We start from the raw sequence: 20,946 nt of genomic DNA on the forward strand, positions 1-20,946 counted from the left end.
GGGTGACCCAAATGCAAACTCTTTCAAAACACGAGCACAGGTACAAGATTGCTGTTAAGTGCAGTGGTGGTGTAGTTAAACTATCATCCTTCTTGCATGTCCTGAGGTGTTTAAGCAATTTTGAAATGTTGTGCAAAAATGAATGATGCCCAAGTCTTTTGTATCCAGAGGACAAAAGGGGTTTCTGGGAAGGAGTATTTCTTGAGACATACATAGTATTAGTTTTACGGGAAGGTGTTGAAATCTCACAGACAGTTATGAATACCTCAGCCATTATTGCTAGTTGCTCATAAGGTATTTCATATGTGTTTGTACTATCTTATGGCTTATTATGTTTTATAAAGCATCTTAATCAGACCTTAATAGTTACTTACAGCTCTCTAGGTGGTAGATGCTTATCACTGTGATGAGGAGGTGGATGTGGGAAGGGCCTCTAAATTTTTCCTCCTTTCTGCTTACCTACAGAGAGAGAGGGTAGATTATCTCTTCCCTCTGTGCCAAAATTCAGCTTTCTGCTCTCAGATCCTGTTTCTTTCGGTGTTGCATCAGATTATGGATTTTTGTGGGGGGGAAAAAGTTAGTTCTGTGAAATAGCTTTCCAGACTCCTGTGCAACTTTTGCCAAGGTGCTTTCTGCATTCCCTAAGCCTGGATCTTGGCCACTACCACCTTCTCGTGGCTGCTTGGATATTCCTGCCTTTTCCATCTGAAGAAAATACAGTAAGCAGCAAATTTCATGTCCACATTACCCACTTGTTTTAGCATGTGTGTAGAAGAGAGAAGAACTTGGTCTTGGTGCAAATATTATGCATTGTAATAAAAATCCTTCAAATTGCATGATGTGAATAACCCTTTAGTAATAAAAAACCCAAACCAAACAACAACACAAAAAACCCCAGACAACAAAAAACCTCCAAAACAAAACCCAAAAACTCCTTCCTGGCTTCCAGCATTTCTGTGATGCCAAAAAGAGAAACTGCGTTAGTAAATATGTTTGTCCACGAATCATCCATTTCATTTTCAGTGAGTATTCTTTTTTGTCTGCTTATTTACAGTAATGTTTGTTCTAATTAAAGTTTAAAATACTAAATCTCCAGTTGCTGATTTGACAATCATTTTATGTGCAAAAGGGAAGGGACTAAATTAAGCGAAAAATAATGAATGTATAAATTAAGCCATCATATATATACACACATATATATGTATTTTAAATTCATATATTTTTAATATTATAGTAAAGAAAATTGTTAGTGCCATTTAAAAAAAATTCAGACACTTTAGTTGTTGAAACATAACGATTCAATTATTTCTAATATTGTATAATGTAATCAGTATAATCACTTGACCAAAACATCCTTACAATTAAAATATAATGGTAACAATTTAAGGTGTGGTGAGGTTTCTGTTTCTGGCACCTTCATTGTTCAAGGGCAAATGCTAAACTATAGCAATTTTAGGATGGTGCAAAAGGAGGAAATTGGGTTAATAAGTAGTAGTGAGCTTCTTGTGACTTCTATTTCTGAGGAGAACCCAACTCAGATTTCCAAATAGCTGTTAGAAATACAGTGGACAAATCCAGTCTGGAAGTCACTGGTGTCAGAATCACAGAATATTCTGAGTTGGAAGGGACACACAAGAATCATCCAGTCCAGCTCTTAAGTGAATGGCCCATGGAGGGATCAAACCCTTGACCATGGTGTTATTAGCACCATGTTCTAACCAACAGAGCTAATCTGAAGCTCAGAAAGATTTCATTATGGGTTTTCTTCCATCCACTGATGTGGATCAGGCTTTGGTTTGCTCCTTTCTCTGTTCCTGAGAAGGATATCTGTGTGTATTACAAGACTGCTATAATTTGTTAGAATGGGCAGGAATCTGAGAACAAATTGAGGTTTGAGACCAATGTAGTGAGAAATGTAAAGCATTTTTTCTATGCAATTTAACTCACCAGAATGCGTTTCTGTGATTTTAACAAATTTCAGAAAACTTTGTTTATTGAATTACTCATGCATAATTACACTACTTATGCATATCCCCAGGTAATGCAGGTAGAACCTTCTGGCAGAGGAATGTAGGACTGGTCCTCTGAATTTTGTGTCTGAGCATGGAAACCTAAGTGTCAGCTTGCTGCTTTTTAATTTATTAAAAAAAAGGAAAAAAAAGTTATTTAATCCCATCCCAAAGGAATTTGTGTGGATCAAAACTCCAAAATTTTGTGACCTTCTTTTAAAACAAGTAACTCATTTCAGGATATGTGTTAGAAAACCTGCTTCTACCCTTTTAATATACAATCTCCACCCCAAACCTGCAAGTTTAAACTCTACTGAAGTGACTTTCTTTTGGCAGTTTTCCAGTTTGAAATAGGGTTATGGGGGATTTTTTTCTTCATAAAGACACACATTGCTTGCTCATAAAACTTTATAGTATACTGATAATAATTTGATGTGAAACTCCTTTAGAACTGTTTCCTCTCTTAATGTGCTCCAGTTTTTAACTCCATAGAAAGACAGTTGCCAGACTATATGTATTAACAAGTTCAGTAAACATACCTGGGTGGAAAGAAGGAAAATGGTTATAGGACTTTATTTTACAATCTCTAATGTTTATATTGCAGCTGGTGAGTAGCCAGCCTGATTCAGAATAATAAATGACAGCTCTTTATTTTCTGTTTGCAGTTGGTATTTTCTCAATTCTGGCTTCCAAAAAAGAGTTAGAATAGAGGGGGTTTTTAATCGAGGTGAAATTTAGCAAAATTAAAAAGTTTTACTGAGTGGAAACTCACTGTGTAACACCCCAGAAAAGCTTATGTGGCAGGATGTATTCTTGCACTGCAAGACACTGTGGTAGGTAGGACTGTGGGACTGCACTACTGAAGGACAAGGCACTAATTGTCACTTGTGCCTGCCCCTTTTGGTAGCAAAAAAACTTGACAAATAAAGAGCTTCACAAATGTCAACAACAGTCTTGATGCATTTCGATCACTGCAAAGCATCAATAGCATGTTTTCATTATCACAAGGGATGAAGTGGTGTACTTGCTATTTTAGATCTGGAAATGGTGACGTTTATGGGCCATCCAGGCATCACACAGGGAGCCATGGGTGGCTTAGCAGGATGTGCAGAGCTGGTAGGACCAAGGGGCCATTAAAGAAAGTCACTCCTTTAAATGCCTTAGCAAATGTGACTGCAAGGATTTATTTTGGTAACACTGCTTATTCTGAGTTTTGACCCAGAATCTGGGGATTTGTAAAATGGGTCTGTAAACTACAGCAACTTTTAGAGTTGCTCTGATTCTCCCCAAAAATTCAGCTACATAGGAATTTTAAATCATAACACAGAATATTCTAGTACAATCCTCAATAGGTGGCAAACAATGGAACTATGCTATGTAAAGAGACTTTATTCCACTTGAGTTAAAAAAAACCCAAAGCAACGCCCTAATTGCCACTGTGCATTTGCCATCAAAACCTGGAGTCATTTTTGAAAGCCTGTCAATAGCTGCCAACATACTGGGGACAGTTTATTGCAATTGCAGTTCAAGAATGACCAAGTTACTGTCCCAACATGTGTGCACACATGTCCACATGCAGGGAATATTAGAGCATTCTACAGCAGTAGTTCAAAGCACTGCAGCTTAGCTGTTCTGCCAGATTCCCAAATTGTGAGATCTGGCATCATGCCAATGTGGTACTCAACTGTGATAGCTCCTGCCTTTCTTGTGTGGGTGTTCACCTGAGCTACAAGGGCGTCTTCATGCGTGTGGTCAGCAGTCATTTTCTACTGTACCTTGTGGCTGTTCTGACTCCTGAAAAGCCTGATCTTCTCACAGCCTCTGCTGCAGGATCATAACCAGTTTTTCAGTCTGTTTTCCTATCTCAGGAGAATGGAGCAGCCTTGAGGCAAGATGAGGCAGGAGGCATGAGTGTGCTTAACTGGGATACAACTATTTTCTGAGGCTGGGAATCATCTTGGCTCAGGCAGGAAACTTCATGGTCCTAATGTGGAACTGAAAGGAATGAAAGCTGGATCTTGCTTTAAGGATGTGTGGTAAAAGCATGGGGACAGAGGATGGAGGAATATTTCAGTCAGGACATATTTAAAATATGTACTGTAGCCCATATCTGCTAGAGCCTTTCATTTCTAGCTTTTTCTTGTGTTAGATCAAGTTATATCTGTAAAAATCCCAATCTAACCTAGAAACGTTCTGCTGGTAATGAAACTACCCATTTTTAAGCCATAGTTCATGTTGGTGACAATTTCCATAATGTAAGCCATAAGCATATTGAAATGTGTCAGAAAAGAAGATCCCTGAATTTGGAGAGGACAATGCAAACATAGTCTTATACCAAAACCACACAGTTCTGTTCCAGTTCTGCTATTTTCTTCTTAAAGAGTGTTCATTGGCTTCTGTTGATTCTGGATTATAGAGTTTGGAAGGACCACAGGTATTTTTAAGGATAGTCTTGTCTGGAAGGCTGTGGAAGGTGTTCATCAACAGCAATCACTAGATGAAATTAAGCATTAGATGGTTTTATATGTAGTATGCACCTTTAACAGTGGCAGGTGGTTTTTCAGCTATGCAAATTTTATGGGTTGTCTTCAGAGGTTTTTCTAGTTTTTCTCTTTGCTGTTATGAAAGGGTTAAACGGGATGAGACATCAGGCTGAGTCTGTGTTAAACTATGGAATTAATCAGAATGGGAAAGGAAGAAATTCACACATTTTCTTTTTAAACTGCAAAGCCAATACAAACTTAAAGATGCTCAATATGTTTTTCTTCCTTGAATGTTTAAAGTATGTATAAGAGCTCTCCTAAGCATGTTTGATTGTGCTGAAAAGTCTTCAAATATACAGCAGTTTAAATATACTGCTTCATATACTTCACATACTTGCTGAATGAGTCTTATTTTTCTGTGCCATGTTCACCTTTAGAAGCTGTTATGATTTACTTGAAAGTGAGGTAGGAGTATTGTGAGCTTCAGGAATTTCTGTGATTTTTTTTGTAGCTTCTTCTTTTTAACTGTCTGGGCTGGCTTAAGGAATTGCTAATGTTTAAATAACATGGGGGACTTATTTGGAAATTTAATGATCAGAAAATTAATTGAGATAGTGGAAGTTAAACAGCAGGTGGGCAAAGATTATCTGAATCCTCTGTGGGTAATTTGCAGCAAACTTTATGATCTCTGACTGGTACCATCTTAAACACTTAGATGGAGGACACAGATGTGCTGGCACATCAGTACTGGTGATTGAAATAGTTTTGGCATGGATCATTAGTTTCTGAGAGCTGCTGTAAATTTGTCTTTGAATAAAGCAAATCCTTTTATTGATGTTCTCAACACGTAATGCAGAGAGAGCCACCGCTTGACAGAGTGAGCAAACTTGCAGAGTGTTTTAAAGTACCTCTGTTAACATGGGGGTTATTGCCTCCCATTGTAGCAGGATTTCCGAGGTACCAGGCTTATCAGTACTCAACTTCAAAACTTAAAAATCTACTCCACTGTTACTTGATTGATTTCTTTGTGGTTTTTGAAGGAGCACTTAAAAGTCCTTCAGTAATTGCCATTGAGTAGAAGTGGTTTAACACAAGAGTTGGGAGTGATTTGTCTTTTAACAACATCAGCAGTAAACTCCTGCTATTAGTACAAGGCTGTTAAAATCTCTCAGAAAGGCTGCTGTGGACACAGATGAGAGCCAGCAAGGCTGATCAGCTGGTCCTGGAGGCCTCTCAGGTGCCACTCACAGGGGACACAGGCTGCAGGGCACTTGCCCCAAGCAGCATGTGTGTATGTGTATATAGACGCAAAATTTCATTTACATTTGTGTCTTAGACTTGGTACTCTTATTCATTTGAATTGAGGTAGGAGTTCATATTAGTCCTAGTTTCCTTAAAGCAGAGATAATTGTTTGAACACCTTGAAGTTGCTATGTCTTTGTTTTAACAATATATCGAATACTGATATAACAGTTGCTGAATGGATAGGTGTCTATTATCCCCCTGCTCTTTTCTTCTTGTAGACTTGGTATTTGTGTGAACCTGAAAAATAATAGAACCTTTAAGATAGGAACCTGAAAGATAATAGAAGTGAGCAGCTCCCCAAGTGAACTCTAAATTTACAGATTAAAATGTAAAGGTATCTCACAAGCCCATGCCTATAGGGAAGCTGGAATTGGAGTAACTTCTGAAAGATTAAGGAACTAAGTACATGCTGCAAGCTCTAATTTAAAGACTGTAGTCTTACCTTTAACACTGTAATGGAAAAACACAGTCTTCGTACAAAGTTCAGTCGAAGGAAAGAATATTACTTGTACTTTGTTAGTTATTGGAGCTAGGAAATATTCCCTTATCCACCTTAAAGAAAAGGTGTGGTCCTTAATTGTTAATATTGTGTGAAAGTTGTCAAATATTTTAGGTTTGCTTTTCTGTTGTTTCACTAAGTGCTTCATTAAGTGCCTTTCACACTAAAAAGAAGCATTCCAGCTGTGTTTTGTGCATTGAACATGATGTGGATAAGTTTTGACTCTTTGGAAGAGAAAAAAATAGCAATAGCATATTAAGCATACACTAAGGGACATGAAGGAACACAAAAAAGTGTGGATGAGACAGAAATGGACAAATAAGTTAAAATTTTCTCTTTCACCCTCCAAACCTCCCTGCTCAATGGCAGTGGTGGGTGATGGTGTTCTTCTCCCTGCCTCCCCATCAGTTTAAGGTGCAGTTAACTTGGGTACTCAATCCGCGTGTGCTGGGGGACAGAGGTCTCGGCACAGCAAACTAAGAATTCAGGGTCTGACATCTCCTTGACCCTCTCTCTTCTTCCTGGCTGAAAGTTCGACTCCCTTGTTCCATCCATCCATCCATCCTTCCATCCTTCCATCCTTCCATCCTTCCCCTGGTTTTCTTCTTCTTTAAGGATTGGGGAAGAGAAACAGGACTTGGGGCTTCTTTTTGTGTTTTTGTTTTCCAAATTCTGCTAGAATAAATGCAATTTAGCAAAGAGCCACTGGAAATACAAATGGACTAGACAAGTAGGCAAAATGATTGAAGCCTGCCTTTTGAGTATGCTGCTTCTCTTAAAAAACCCTCAACCCCCCACCCCCCACCCCCCGCCCCACACAAAAAAACCTCTCAGAACAAAACAATAAAAAACCCTAACAAATGGGGGGCGGGACAGGGCAGGGAGAAATTAGAAGACTCGGATATGTTTATTCCACTGGGAAATAATTCTTTTGATCTTCAGGGAGCTGTATGAATTTAGGAGAGTAGAAAGACAGGTAATTTCTAGTTGCCTTTTTTTATTGAAGCAGAGCCGCAGGCTTTTTTCCTCTCTCCCCCTCCCCCTTTTTCCCTTTATTATCATCAGATTTTAATTTCTCTGAAATGTTCTAGTGTCAGTGCAGCTTAAGAACATTCAAACAGAATATCATACACACCTGTCAGACCATGGTGCAAATGATAAGGGGATGCCAGTATATGAACCATAGGAAATAGTTCTTTGATGTGCAGTTTTAAAGCTAATGGCACCTCACTCATCTTGGGAGAGAGTTTTGACTGCAGACAGTTTTGTAAGTTCCCACTTGTATTGGTATATTTGTTGTTTAATTTGATGTATTTTTTTACTTTTTATTACATGGAAATTCTGCTGCTGACTTTTTTCTCTAATAATTTGAAATATGTAAACCATGTGCATCACAACAACAAAAGTCTATTTTAAAGAAATAGATTGTGTTAATTCATGATCAGGCTTGTCTTCTGCATTAATTTTTGGTCTGGCTTGTGTTCTCCCTTTGAATTCTGCATATCCTTTAAGTGTTGCGATCCAGAACCACTTCCAGTGCTGTTAAGTCTGTCGTGACTGTGCCTGGGGACAAACACAGGTCACTTGGTCCATGCTGCCTGCCCTGAGAGGGATGGGATGAGATGAATAGCTGGAGGCAATGACTTCTGAATCTAACCAGCTAGACTTTCAAAAGCATGTCTGATCATGGCTTTAGAAACACAGTGAATGATTAGTGTAACTCCAAACCTGTGCTGATTTGGATCATAATAAGCATCAATGCTAGAGGAAGAGGGTATATGTTTTTGTCTCCCCAGACAGCAGCACACAACCATGGCTGGTACAGCAGTCATTTCAAAACAGTTATGCAAGATGTTTTCTTCCATGTTTGCAGTGAAGTTACTGTGTGTGCAGCGACGTGGTTTGGCTGTATGTTGACCTAAAGAAGGTAGCCTCTAGGTCAGACGACAATGAAGTGTTGCCTGGTGCTCTCAGCCCTACACCTTCTCAGATCCATTACATTCCATTGTTTTAATCGCATGGGCTATCACTGCTTTATAAATGTTTGTCTTCCTCCTGGGTCATCCCTTTCCTCTGCTCATTCCTGAGGCTTCCATCTGTGTAAATCCAAGCTCAGGCTTTTAGTAGAGTGGTTTTCCACTTTTGTCCCAAACGCATCTGGTTACATGCCATAGTGTAGACAAATCTGAACCAGTCTCTGTCTGTGTCCTTTGCCTGCCTGATTGGCAGTGATGCTGTCCAAGTAACTGCACTGCTACTGTAGGAAGATGAAAAAACAAATGGGTTCAGAACATGCTGCATGAGGGAAAAGCACATGTCATTCTGCATGAGAGTTTCGGTTGTCACTGCAAAAGCCTGACCAAGTTGCAGTATCAGGTTTGTCAGCAGTCATGGATCAGGATTCTGGGTGAGAGTCTGACAGTAACACCTGTGCCTCCTCACATCTGGAGCTGAGCACATGCATTTTAGCAATCTAGCTTTCCAGGTGTGGAGTTTTTTTGTTTGATGCTTTGAAACCTGAAGCAGAGGTGGAACCCCATAGCATAGGTAAGCTGGTAACTGTAGCAGTTACATGTGGTTTGACTTTCTCTATGAAAGACAAGTCACCTTCCATGTATGTTACTGTTGTGGTTTAAGAATGGCATTCTCCAATGCGGTGCTCCCACTGAAACCTCACGTGGCTCACTCACTCCTTCTTCTGCAGTGGGCTGGAGAGGAGAACTGGAGGCGCAGAAGGGAAAGATAATGGGTTGAGAGCAGAACAATTTACTGGAAACTAGAACGAGATAATGAAACGAACAGTAACAACAACAATAATACTAATGACAGAGGGTACAGAAAGGAGGCGAATGTTTCACATGGAAACAACAATACCCAACTGCTCCCCTGCCTCACGCTATGTCGACCTGGCAGGAACCCTTTCCTCCCACCCCTGTCAATGGCAGCATGTGGTACAGAATAACCTCCAGGTTATTTCAGTAAAACTTACACAAACTTGGGTAAAAAATATTAATGAGTAATAGGACTTCAACTGATATTTTTGCTGATCTCTAGTTTGTGAGTTTGCTACATGAACTCTCTCTGTTTTAATGTAGGCGTTTGGATGCCAACCACATTACTGCCATACCAGAAGACAGTTTTGAGGGCCTGGTGCAGCTGCGTCACCTTTGGCTGGATGACAACAGCTTGACAGAAGTTCCCATCTATCCACTGAGCAATCTCCCCTCTCTGCAGGCACTAACGCTGGCTCTCAACAAAATAACACACGTTCCTGACTATGCATTTACAAACCTTTCAAGTCTTGTCGTTCTGTGAGTATTTGTATTCCGTGGGCTACTTTGCTGTTCTCCTCAGTCACAGTTTTGATTAATCTAGGTTGACACTGAAAATGGTTGTTTTGCTGTGTTTCAGCTCAGTTGTCTAGAAACAGCCTGTACTGCCAACATAAGATACCATGTATACTTGAGAACCTGCTGAAGGTTTGCTCAAGACTTTCTCCTAAACAGAAAGTCAAATGTGTCATGGGTAGTGAGACTGATTTATATATTTCTGACATCTCATTATGGTAATGAGTATTTCAAGCTAATGGTTGTCAGAGAAAGCTTTCAGAGATATTAAATAAGAAAAATTTATCTGTTTTATCTGAAACCTGTTTCTGTGTTAAAAATCTCAAAGAATTAATATGAAAAATATGAAAAATTAGTTTGATTTATATGTTTAAATCATATTTTTATCACACTTCTGGATAGTGAATAAAGATTTAAAATACGTTGTCTGTTGCAGTATGAGTATAACATTTCTGTCTGGAAGTGAAAGACATTCTTCTACATAATCTACCCCATGCAATGTTTTTTTCTAAACCACTTAACTCTCTAGAGTTCATAGAGATAGCTGGTAATTTGTTAGTTTACATGAAATCATTCACTTTGTTTTGGTTTTGCTTTTTAGACATCTTCATAATAATAAAATAAAAACTATAGGAAAGCACTGTTTTGATGGATTAGACAACCTTGAAACCTTGTAAGTATGTTTCTTAAAATAGTTTCTCGTTCAGTGTTCCTCTCGTTCTCAGCTTAATCAAGGTTACTCTACTGGTGTGATGAAGGTTTTGCAAATCAGGCACTGTGCAACACATGCTCCTAATACTTAGGTCCAGCTCAGGTTTTGGAACTGAAGGCTGGTATCAGTGCAGTGCTCCACCAAAACTAATTAACTATGTTGAGAAGCAGGTAAATATTAGCCTGGGTGAAATGTCAGGCTGGATGATGTGGCTCTAATGTTCTTAGCCCTGATCTAGCTGGTGTGTCTTTGCATAGCACTCCACTGAGTCAGGTGGATATATCACAAATGTTTGAGTGGCCCCATGGGTGATAAGGGACAAATATTTGTTTCTCAGATTTGCTGTAGGATTAAACATGTTTAAGATACATTGCCAAAACTGTTGTGTGACAACAGGAGGTTTCCAAAAGGGCCCCAGTGTACTATTTCTCCACTGCTCCTCCTCAGCCTCCAGAGTGCCCTGTGGGCAAGGAATGGCTTTCAGCTGCTTGGCTTACATTCCCCATTTCCCTTCAGCTCAGTCAGTGAATACCTAATAAGTGATATCTCCCTGAGCAGTGCATTTTGTTATGCTTAGGAGAATGTTAAATAAAACTAATGAAGGAGGGAAGGGTAAACCAGTGACAATACCTGTTAACATGAGGAGTTTGGATGAGTCCAAAAGTGCTGCTTAGTCCATCTTGTCATTTTCTTAGAACCCAGGTTAAGTAATGAGGTTCTGTGTACACAGGCACAGTGGATGTAAGACTGAAAATGGGGTTTGCTGCTTTTAAGGAGTCCCTTTTGCAGAAAAAAAGACTGTGACGGGTCCTGACAAAACTGCTAGAACAGTGACATGTTAACTGAAAATTCAACAAATCCCTGTCACTGATGTGTATGAGATTTCTCTGTGCTTCTAATCAGTATTTATAATTACTTTTGCTATGGGGTCTTCTGGTACCTAATGCCTTATTTAGTGTTTTATAAAACCTGGACAGAAAATCTTTTTTAGTAAGCTAATAAAGAGTAATCATTTGTATCTACTTTTTTTTTTAATAATGTTCGAAATCATAGTTAATTTTCATGTAAATTCTGTTGAAAAAAATCTGTGAGGTATAGAAAAATATTGAGCTTTGCCATAAGGAAATAAGATTTGACTTAATATGAATAATCCTCTGGATAATATTAAATATCTTACCTAAGTTATTAGCTGGTTATAAAGCATGTAAAACATCAGAAGACTAAATCTCAGTTGAAGTTATTCTGTGGTCTAGTTAAAAGTGTTTTGAGAACTTTTTACTTTCATTGGACTGTCTTAAACAAAAACTGTTTTGACAATTCACGACTACTATTAAAAATTTTATAATGCTCTTGCTTTGTTTCTTCTAGGGATTTAAATTATAATAATATGGTAGAGTTCCCTGAAGCCATAAAAGCACTCCCAAGTCTAAAGGAGTTGTGAGTATTAGTTATTCTCCCTTTTTACCAGTTTTCTTTCTCCTTTCCATAAATAAAAGGAGAAAACAAATTCCTGGATTTAAGAGTGTTTGTCTCATTATGCAGCAGCCTAGATCAGATTAGGTTATGCTAAGTGAAGCTATAATTAAAGGAAAATATAATCATCATTTAGAGAGGGAATGTGTTGAAAATTATTTTGGAGTTACATAAGCAAGCAATTTATTCAGGAGAACCATTAGCATAGATCTTAATCACGAGCTGGTTTTGGCCTGCAGTAGCAGAATTAAGTATTCATTGATCGTACATGTTTTCCTGGTCCTCTCCTTAAGAGAGGAGTAAGAAAAGTGAAAGTAGAGCATCATGTTTGGACGGAATAATTCCTTTCTAATGCAATATTTTCAGTTTAGCTGATGTGCAGTAGACAGAAATCATACCTTTAAAGTTATTCCTACAGTTTGACCTTATTTAATTGCAGTCTTGGTTTTGGCAGGATTGGGAATTGAGTAGAGTGAAGAAAATGACTATTGGTTGAATTTGCTGGCAATGTATTTTTAAATGTTTTCTTCTTTGCTAATATCTTTAGGGGATTTCACAGTAACTACATCTCTGTAATTCCTGATGGTGCATTTGCAGGAAACCCCCTTCTAAGAACAATGTAAGTGATTTTCATGCACCTATTTTTAGCTGTTAGCAGACAGTGACTTGAAGAACAACCATTGAAACATTTTTTTCATTTCCCAGACATTTGTATGATAATCCTTTGTCTTTTGTGGGGAACTCAGCATTTCAGAATCTGTCAGACCTGCATTCCCTGTAAGTACCCTCTTGACAACGTAGTGCAATAAATGGTTATGAAATGTTGTGGCTAAGAACTCAATTTTTCTGACTGCCTTCTTACCTTACAATTTTTTTTCACTAAGTTTTAACAAACACTGTTGTTGTTAGAAATACCAGTTTCTTAAGAAGCTCTAGTTAATATGCCCTATAATCTTCTTTTTTTTTTTAAATTGCCTTTCATAACACGTATAACTCCAGGCCAAATGCTCTGGTTCTTACTTAAACAAACTGCAATATGTTCTCAGTGTTTTTTTGAGCAGAGATGCACATTGTGAGAATGTTTTGCAGGTTAGTGCATGCATGCTCTCAAAAGAAATCAGTTCAGGGGGTGACAAATAAGCAAAATGGAGGGAGACTTCGAACTAAAAACTATACTGTTCATATGTATATTGATATCACTCTTTCCAGTTCAATGAATTCCAGTTGTTTGCTCATGGAGGATTAATTTATCAAGCAAATAAGTAGTATAAAAAGCAGTGAAAATACTATCTTTCACACACTATTCAAGTGTAAAATTTAAACAAAATCCGTGAGAGTGTTAAAATGTCTCCTTAATGTAAATATCTACCTGTTAATAAGATTGAATGTCACAATTCAATTTCACAACAGTTTGCAGCTAACTTCCATGGGTATTTTTTTAGGGTCATTCGGGGAGCCAGCATGGTGCAGTGGTTTCCTAATTTGACAGGAACTGTAAACCTGGAGAGCTTGTAAGTATCTTCTACAGAAATAAATTCCAGTAATTTCTTGGGTTTGCCTCTTGTGAAGTAATTGAAATACAATTTGTGGATCTGGAGAGCAGCTGCATATATTTCTCTTCCTGTCAATAAATGTAATGATATGGCTTTCCTTATTGTGATACCTGGGTGCCTCTTGACTTTTTGTTTTCAGTAGGGTAAGCTGGGAAAAGCCTGTGAAAAGACCATTGGTACTAACCTCCTCTCACAGAACTGAAAAACAGAAAATCTATTTTCTTCCAAAAAACCAAACAAAATATTTGGTGGGTGAATCTAGCACCCTGATAGCTGAGACAGCATCCTTGTTCTGGTCTTATATAAGCTTGTTATACCATCTGCCATCAACAATACAAGCATTTGATATATGACTTTGTTGTTTTTGTTTTTTCCACAGAACTCTAACAGGGACCAAGATAAACAGTATTCCTGTTAATTTATGCCAAGAGCAAAAGGTGCTTCGAACTTTGTAAGTATACATGTTGTGTCTCTCTTTTCATCTGCATCAGAATGCTTTGAAAGAAACTTTAAGCAAAAGATTTACTTTGAATTGCTCATCCTAGTAGTTCTATGAAAGTTGGAAATTCTGGTTTCTTGATTCTTCATATCAAGACTTTTGGCAGAGTTGATGTAACACCTTCCATTCCTCAAATGGAGTCCCCTTTAAGGGGTGCACTGTATTTCATATGTGGTAAGAGATATGTAAGGTGGTGCTGCAGAGAACAGTCTTTGCATCTCCTGATTCACTCTGCCACCATTCATCCTTAACACAACAGTAGTGTAGTCATCTACATTCACAGGTTAAGGAAGAGTTTAGTTATAGTGCTTTGGGGTTTTGTGTCCAGGAACACAGGAGAGAGCATCAGGAACCAAGAGAAATGAAGATGAGGATTAGGAAGAAGATAGCAATACAAAGTCCAGACAGAAAAAGCAGTAAGAATGTGTTAAAATTAACGCAAAAACACCCAAATTGATAACTAAAGCCATCAGGACAGTAGGGACAAACCATGTTTGGGAAGGATACATGCAGGAAAATGGGGAACAAAAGCAAATCCTGAAAAAGGAAGGACAAAAAGTACATTCTGTTTTATAGAAGAAAAAATGGGGAGAAAGAATGATGGAGTGGGATTTATTTTCAAACAGCAGTTTGTCTTTTGAATAGAAATTTTAGCTTGTTTCTAGTTTCTTTTTCTTGCTCCATAGTTTCAGAGAACACTCTGAGCTTTCCTAGCTCTGCTTAAGGAGGTACCAGCACACTACATCAAAATTGGCACCAAATTCCTGCATTACATGCAATTTATCCAGTTTATTCTGAAAAAAGCAGATTATCAATAAGCTTTTTTATATTACAGTTCTCAGATTTCAGGGAACCTGTACAGTATGTTTTTAGGCTATGTGCATATGCAGATGTAGAGATCAACACTAGGAGTTTTCTCTCTGATTTTCTCTAAACTACCCTTAGTTTTTCCACAGAATGGTACTAACAGGAAGATTTGTCTGTCACTCTGTTTAATGGTTACCAGTGATGGGATGTTTCATGTAGAAAGGAGTTGAACTAAGCACCTTTCTCCCATTTTCTGTTTTGAAGGGACTTGTCTTATAACAATATAAAGGACCTCCCAAGTTTTAAGGGCTGCCACTCCTTGGAAGAAATGTAAGTGGAAATAAGTGTTATCTTTATTAACTCCATAGTATGCTGAGTCCATGTCCCTAGAAACTTTTTTTGCTTCGTGTTTGATTGTAAATTTCTAAAATTAAGGACAGAGAAAAATATGACCATCTAATGTGAGGAATGGAGGGAATTCAACTATGTGTGTTTTCCTCAACTAGATAATGTTTAATTATTCCTGTGGCACAGAAGAAATGAAAGACACACTTCAATCCCATGTGCCATAGTAGTACTGGTAGGCACGTCAATGGAATGAGCATTTGTCTTTTCCCTCCTGCCTGTTATCTCTTCCACCCTTCAGTTCCCTCCAGCCATCAGCCCATGCTTGTGTTAGTTGGGTTTTTTCCTCTCATCCTTGTAAGACACACTTAAAACTCATCTTTTTCCTTACTTCATTGCTTTAAATCTTGTTAAGCTTAATTTACAGACCCTACAGAGTTTTTCCACTTGTGCATGTTCTTACTTCTCCTTCTACCTCTTTTCCCTTTAATCAGAATGAGTCTAGCAGGGCTATGGACCTTTGCTGTTAATGCTCTTGACATCTCCAGGCTCATGCACACTGTTCATTGTAAAGGAAGCTAGTGAACTGGAATTAAAATTTGCCCACTAGCTCTTGAGGCATCAGTATTTTCCTTTCATAAATCTGCATTTTGGAAAATGAAAGTGCACCTGTGGTTAGAATATGCCTAAAGACTTCCTGCAGAATGGAGTAGAGCTGTTTTAAATCTTAGTGTGACTCTTCAACATTCACAAAGTGTTATTTTTAGCTTAAAGGTAATTCCATCCATACTTAACAGTCTTTTCTAAATTATATGAGTTGTGCAGAGGTGCCACAAAAGTGCTTCGTGGTTGTATTACTGTAGCTAATGCAAAATACTTGTAACAGTCTGCCTACAAGGGGAAATGAGAACAATCCTGCCACTGATAAGGCTAAATGCACATATTAGGAGGTACCAAGCTATCCCTTGGTTTGAAGTCAGCCCAGTTAGCTAATCAAGTTCTCTTTCTGCTTCTTTCTTTTGCAGTTCCTTACAACATAATCAAATACATGAAATTGCAGAGGACACCTTTCAAGGGCTGTCCTCCCTTCGTATCCTGTAAGTGTACATAACTGCAATGCTGAGTAAAACAAGATCATGCTTTGATTCCCATGTAACTGATGTCAGGGTTTGGTGCTGTAAATCTGATTAATTTGGTGCTGTAAATCTGTAAATCTGGCAAAAGGCCACGTATGCTGGATCCTAAGGTGGTGGAGTAAACCAAGTACAAGAGATACTAGCAGCAGCCAGTTTCAGCCCAATCCTTTCTATTTTCAGTTTTGTTTTTCTAGCCTATAAAGGTATTTTTATATATATCTGGAGACTGAAAATGAGACTTTTTTTGCCAGTGCTCCAGTGTTTTGCATTATAACTATATTATTCCATTATGTAGTCTTTATTGGAGAGATCCTCTCTGTTTTCCGCAGGAGGAGCAGATGAATAAACAAAATTAAACTTTCCCCTTACATCTGTAGCTATATGAAGAAAAATTTAAATTTCCACAAATTGACAGGTGTTTTAAATTGAGCCTTATAATATATAAGTCATGGTGGTCCAGCTGGAGCTGGATTTTGACATGCATCAAAGCAGATGTTCTTTTGCCTGTTCTTTTGTTGTCTCCCCAACCTCTGCTCATGTGCCTTGCTACAGGTGCAGTTGTCAGCAAAGTGGTCATCTTGTCACCTTTGTGCCAGGAATAGGTGATGTCAGAGCTGGCTCTGCCTTGGGAGCACAGGCTGTGCTGCTAGCAACAGAAAGGAAGGGAGTGGGAGCTGGAGCTGGATTCTGCTTCAGAGATGAGATGAAGCAGGATACAGCTGCCTTACCAAGGGATTTGGCTGCTACTGCACCTGGCTGACTGGGAATAGAGGGGAAATAATCTGGTTTTTCGACAAAGGCATGATATATTTGTCACTTAGCTTTTTTTCTCAGTACAGTGGCTGTTACAAAAATTTGATGAAACTGCTAAAATCCTTTGGTGTTCATTGCAGGGACCTCAGTAGAAATCGGATTAATCAGATCCACAAGGAAGCCTTTATCTCTGTTGGAGCCCTTGTTAACCTGTAAGTAGGCTATCCTGTGCAGTCACCTCATCTCTATCATTAAACTGCTGAGTTAGTAAATATTTTTAGCTTAAAACTGATATACACCCATCCTGTCAATCAGGAAGACCCTTGCTAGCTGAAGATACGCAGGGCACACTTCTTTGGAGTGCCTGCTGCACTGACGGGTATATACCAGAGCACAGCCTTTTATGAGACTTTAAAAGTCCTTCCTACTTCAATGAAATGTATGCTACAGGATCTTCAAACTTACTTTGTTGTAACACTGTCTTAATATTCACATTCCAGAGACCTAAGTTTCAATGAACTCACTTCAGTTCCAACTGAAGGATTGAGTGGACTAAATCAGCTTAAACTCACAGGCAATTCTGAGTTGAAAGAAGCTTTGGCAGCAAAGAACTTCGCAAAGCTCCGGTACGTTGGTAAATAACACCACAGAGTGCCTCATTTATTTTCACAGTAACATGCAATGTGGCAATAAATGGAGACAGCTTAGATAGTACTCATGACAAATGATCAAGCCCTTTGCTGAGGCCTGTAGGGCCTCAATGTTGGTATATATAAAAGGGCATCTGACTGTTCTGGCATAGAAGCCATTTGCAGACAATTTTCTTGGTATCTTTTACATTTTTCCTCCACTACTTTCCAGGCAGACACCATCTCACTTGAGATGAGTGTTTTGGGTGGATTTCCATTTTTTATTGAACTGAGTACATCTGTCTTTCACTGTGGAAAATGGGAACAGACAGGCAGGTGTCTCATGCCATTATCACCATGATTTATCTATACACTATTTATTCTTGGAGGCAAATAGTAAGAGTAACAACAATCATTCAAATGGAAACTTGTAACTGATTTCATGAGAGATGGATCAGAGACAGTGATTAACTGCTTTCCAATTTCAAAGATCTTTCTGCACAATAAGAAGTAGCTAAAAATTGTTTCCTGTGCTGTCTGATGGAAAAAGTGGAGATGAAGCAACTGTTAATTTGTCTAAGGCCAGCAAAGGAATCCATGTCACTTTTGGAATCAGGCTTCAGCAGTACTGTGGAAACAGCAGATTGTTTTGAGATTTTATGTTTTCTGGGATTCTTTAGACTTGTGTTCTTCCTAAATGGTTTGCAAGAAGAGAATTGAGGAGCAATACTGCAGATAGTTGATACTGTAGTTGTGAGTCAGAAAAATTAGCTTCTGGTCTGCTATTACTTCATTGCTTACGTGGATTTTACAACTCGAGGTGCAGGTGTACTACTTCTCTGCCAGTATGTAACATTTCAGCCAAATACATGTAAAAGAAAATGAAAAATCTTATTTTGGTACCACAAATGCAGAGTGAGAAGGAAAGATGTAACTTAAAAGCTTGTAGATGTCTGGGAATTAATTTTCTTACAAAACAGTTACTCTTTAATTAGCTTCTTAATTGGTTTTCAGTTTAATTTGTACAGCAACGCTGCAAACACTGAACAGAATTTGGTTTGTATATGGCATAGAATGAATAGTAAGAGAGCTAAACATCATAATATTTTGTCTGTGCTTCTCACAGCAGACAAGACTTGTATGCATCACCTGGTCCTTTATCTTAGTGCAAGAGCTCGTAAAAAATGGTTATGCCTCATCCGAATTGAAATAGTTTTTTATTGGCAACTGTGACAAAATGAAGCTTTAAGTTTAGGGCTGAAGTGTGCTACTTAAATATTTTTAATAGCTGCTAATCCTAACTTTTGTTACAATGGTTAACAGTCTTCACTGTTCTACCTGTATTTCAGGTCTCTCTCTGTACCATACGCTTACCAGTGCTGTGCATTTTGGGGTTGTGATTCTTATTTAAACTCTAATGCTGAAGATTCCAGTCACCAAGATCAAGGTGCCTTGATGGATCGTGAGAAGGGTAAATGTTACATTGTACTTATCCAGCAGTGTTGTTTTGTGCCAGACTTGAATCAACAGTGTGTGTTGTCTTTGACTAAGGGATTATGAAAAATGTAAATCTTTGCAGGGCTACAAAAGCAGTCACTGGAAGTGCTTAGCAATTGCTTAAAAATCAGCAGTACCATGTTCTTTCTAAACATGTGAAGGGTATTTATTGGACTCTGTAAGACTTGCCGGGGGGGAGCATTTTTAAAACAATTCAAATTGCTTCTTTATTGTTCTCAGTATTTCAGCCTTCCTGTTCAGACAGGCTTTGTCCTTCCACTGTCTGTTTCAGGGTCCACAGATCTTTCCCTGGTGAGCAAAGATATTGCTTTGTTAAAAAGCATTGTGAGTACCTGGGACAGGCAGTAGTAACTCAAACTGCTGCAGTGATTTCTGCACTGAGCATTCAGCCTTATGTGGCAAACCAGAAGAACTGCACTTGTTAAAGGCTGGAGTGTTGGTGAACTGTTAGGTCTTTGATCTGTCAAAAGACTACTTCTGTTCTAGGCAGCTTCACTGCATTTCACTTTCTATGACTAACATGTTTTTCACTTTTACAGCTGATGTTCTGAGAAATGAAGAAAATGAGGAACTGGGACAGACTATTATTCACTGTACACCAGCAACAGGTAAATACTATAATGGGCTTTGGTCACACTGTGAACTTTAGGCATGGTGTTATGCAAACAGCTGGCTGCAGAATTACATATTTTATTCCTGGTAATCATTCTGTACACAGAAGATTAAATTATACAATGCTTTGGGTGAAACATCACTTGATGTCAGTGTTGTTTTGGATGAGCAATCACAAAGATTTGACTCAGCTTTAAACACAGCACTTTATTGGAGAGCTATGCTAGGAAAAATACTGAAGTTTCTTTCCATAAGCAGAACAATCAAGACTGTAGTACTTTTTGGAGTCTGCTGTGTTTCATGCACTGCCCCTAATTCTGTTTTATTTTTGCCAAGGAGATGTCTGTGGAGCAGGCTGTATGAATTCTCATCTGTTTCAGTGAGAGTTCAGCCAGTGCTTTAAAAGCTTAACTCGAAGTGCTGTCACTGGTGGTTTGAACGAAGCCTGATGTCTTTGCAGGACAGCAGATAAAGAACACTCACAGGATCTGTTCCCAAGCCCTGCTGTAGCTGCATTAAGTGCGAGCAGAGGGCTGTTGTTAAGTGGTTGGAGTAGGCAGTAGCATCTTAAACTGCTAGAGACACTTGTGCAATGAATAGTCCTATTGGCATAACACTCCAATTCAGGCTTGAACAGTCTATGAGTGTTGCAAGTGTTTGATTTCGCAATGAATATTTCCATTCTAGGCAGCTTTGTTTCTGCCTTTCTGCTTCTCTTTCTCAAACTGCAAATTTCTGTACATGGTTCCACTCAGCTCCTAAGGCACTTATGGTGGTGCTTCCTAGTTCCTTGCCTTTGCCACAGCCTCTCCAGAGAATTCCTTCCACACATCTTGTACCCTCCTGTTTGCATAAAGAGGAACACATAGATGGGGGAAACAGTATGCTTCCAGTAAAATTACTTCTGGATGAGCAGGAGTTTTCCAAGTCTCATTTCATTCTCTTCTCCTAACAAGTATTTTACATTATTCATTCTTCATCTTTTGGGCTAGCTCCAGCTTTAGTATCCAGAATATCACAAGGATTTCTTGATCACAGCCAAAAAGAACTGTGGCCAGACAGTCAAATGCATTATTAATGTAATTGTACATAATCTGAGAGTTAATTTGTTAGTGCTGCTTATTTGCTTTTGATCTCCTTCTCACAGAATGAGAACTCAGATGGTGTGTTACATGGGTTGAATCCTTAAAGTTTTCAGCTCTTTTTGCCCATGCCAGAAATGTTGTACTAGATCTAAAAAGAATGAAGAGCTTGTTTTACAAGTTC

The 20,946-nt window shown here is 38.5% G+C and overlaps 1 protein-coding gene across 2 annotated transcripts in view; it reads left to right on the top strand.

Annotated features, from left to right (window-relative positions):
- LGR4 (leucine rich repeat containing G protein-coupled receptor 4) overlaps positions 1 to 20,946 on the top strand; it is a 79,703-nt gene that overhangs the window by 54,074 nt on the left and 4,683 nt on the right. For both annotated transcript variants that reach the window (XM_071559095.1, XM_071559096.1), the window contains exons 5-17: positions 9,392 to 9,607; positions 10,245 to 10,316; positions 11,724 to 11,792; positions 12,376 to 12,447; positions 12,534 to 12,605; positions 13,271 to 13,339; positions 13,761 to 13,832; positions 14,952 to 15,017; positions 16,058 to 16,129; positions 17,062 to 17,133; positions 17,422 to 17,547; positions 18,900 to 19,021; positions 19,608 to 19,676. In XM_071559095.1, coding sequence (XP_071415196.1) covers positions 9,392 to 9,607; positions 10,245 to 10,316; positions 11,724 to 11,792; positions 12,376 to 12,447; positions 12,534 to 12,605; positions 13,271 to 13,339; positions 13,761 to 13,832; positions 14,952 to 15,017; positions 16,058 to 16,129; positions 17,062 to 17,133; positions 17,422 to 17,547; positions 18,900 to 19,021; positions 19,608 to 19,676 — 1,169 coding nt within the window. The remainder of the gene's footprint in view (positions 1 to 9,391; positions 9,608 to 10,244; positions 10,317 to 11,723; positions 11,793 to 12,375; positions 12,448 to 12,533; positions 12,606 to 13,270; positions 13,340 to 13,760; positions 13,833 to 14,951; positions 15,018 to 16,057; positions 16,130 to 17,061; positions 17,134 to 17,421; positions 17,548 to 18,899; positions 19,022 to 19,607; positions 19,677 to 20,946) is intronic.

Source organism: Pithys albifrons, chromosome 6 (genome assembly GCF_047495875.1).
Source record: "Pithys albifrons albifrons isolate INPA30051 chromosome 6, PitAlb_v1, whole genome shotgun sequence".
Lineage (NCBI taxonomy): Eukaryota > Metazoa > Chordata > Aves > Passeriformes > Thamnophilidae > Pithys > Pithys albifrons.